The sequence below is a fragment of the Aplysia californica genome, unplaced genomic scaffold (genome assembly GCF_000002075.1).
Source record: "Aplysia californica isolate F4 #8 unplaced genomic scaffold, AplCal3.0 scaffold00485, whole genome shotgun sequence".
In the NCBI taxonomy this organism is placed as follows: domain Eukaryota; kingdom Metazoa; phylum Mollusca; class Gastropoda; order Aplysiida; family Aplysiidae; genus Aplysia; species Aplysia californica.
This window is the reverse complement of record NW_004797755.1, coordinates 165267-166416: the sequence shown is the minus strand read 5'-3', so window position 1 is coordinate 166416 and position 1150 is coordinate 165267. Positions and strand designations below refer to the sequence as shown.

Here is a 1150-nt window from a genome sequence, read left to right as displayed (position 1 = left end):
TCGTAAAGACCCTCCTCGTCTCTCTCAATCTCTCTCTTTCTCTTTGTCTGTGTGTTTCTCTCTCTCTCTCTCTCTCTCTGTCTCTCTCTCTGTGTGTGTGTGTATGCGTGTGTGTGTGCGAGAGAGAAAGAGAGAGAGAGAGAGAGAGAGAGAGAGAGAGAGAGAGAGAAAGAGAGAGAGAGAGTCATTTGTGATCCCTTACCTTCCTTTTTGCTTTGACTTGTTTAAACTTGTCATATTGTCGTCATCATCCTGGTCCTGGTCCCCTCCTCCTCTTCCCCCTCCTCCTCCTCAAAATCCCTATCTTCTTCCTTCTCTCCCTCCTTCTCAATATCATCATTATCATTCACCACCTGCCCTTCCTGCTCCAACTTCTTCTCCCCCTCCACCTCATCATCATTACTATAATTATCATCACAATTTCGCAATCTTCCTCACCACCACCGCCACTATCCTCACAACCATCAATATCATACTCTTCAGACTTTATTTTCTCCTTCTTTCTCCCCAGCCCAAGCGTCTGGGTTCCAACCCTTACCCACTGAAAGAGATGAAAATGAAGCACGTACTGATCTTCATTGCAGCTATGTTCGTACTTGCTTTCGTCGCTGTTGTATTTACGGCAGTGTACTTTGGTCACAAGTTTACATAATACCCATTGCAAATAGTTGTCTCTTACGTTATTGTGTAAGATAACCATAGCAATAATAATTTTAGTTCATAATATAATCTGTTCGCATGTCTCTGTGCATCAAAATAACTATCGCATTACTCGAATCGAAGACCAAAGACAAAAATCACTTGGGAAGTTGTGAGAGTTCCCGTTTGGGAGTGGAAATAATTTCTTTTTTAAACATGTCACCAAAACTTGGTACTTCCCTGAACAGTCAATAGTCCCATATGAACTTTTAACAGAAGACGAGAACCTCTTGAGTATTTTTGCTTTGATATTGGGAATACTTTAGGTATTTCTGAGGGAATACCTCGTGTACTCATGAGATAAAAAAACACTTGAAATACTAAATATGTGGAGAAGCGAGCCACCCATAGGACAGAACACAGCACTAGACTATAAAAAGAGGGAAAAATAAAATAACCGCCGCCTCCCCCCCCAAAAAAACAACAACAAAAACCCCCACAAAAAACAACA

General features: G+C 41.5%; 1 protein-coding gene across 1 annotated transcript in view; it reads left to right on the top strand.

The window, feature by feature from the left end:
• LOC101848838 overlaps positions 1-1096 on the top strand; it is a gene marked incomplete at its 5' end in the record, with an annotated part of 1703 nt that extends 607 nt beyond the window's left edge. Inside the window, 1 exon segment of the mRNA XM_005105673.3 lies at positions 512-1096. Within this exon segment, the coding sequence (XP_005105730.2) occupies positions 512-652 (141 nt within the window).
• Between the last annotated feature and the right edge of the window lie 54 nt (positions 1097-1150).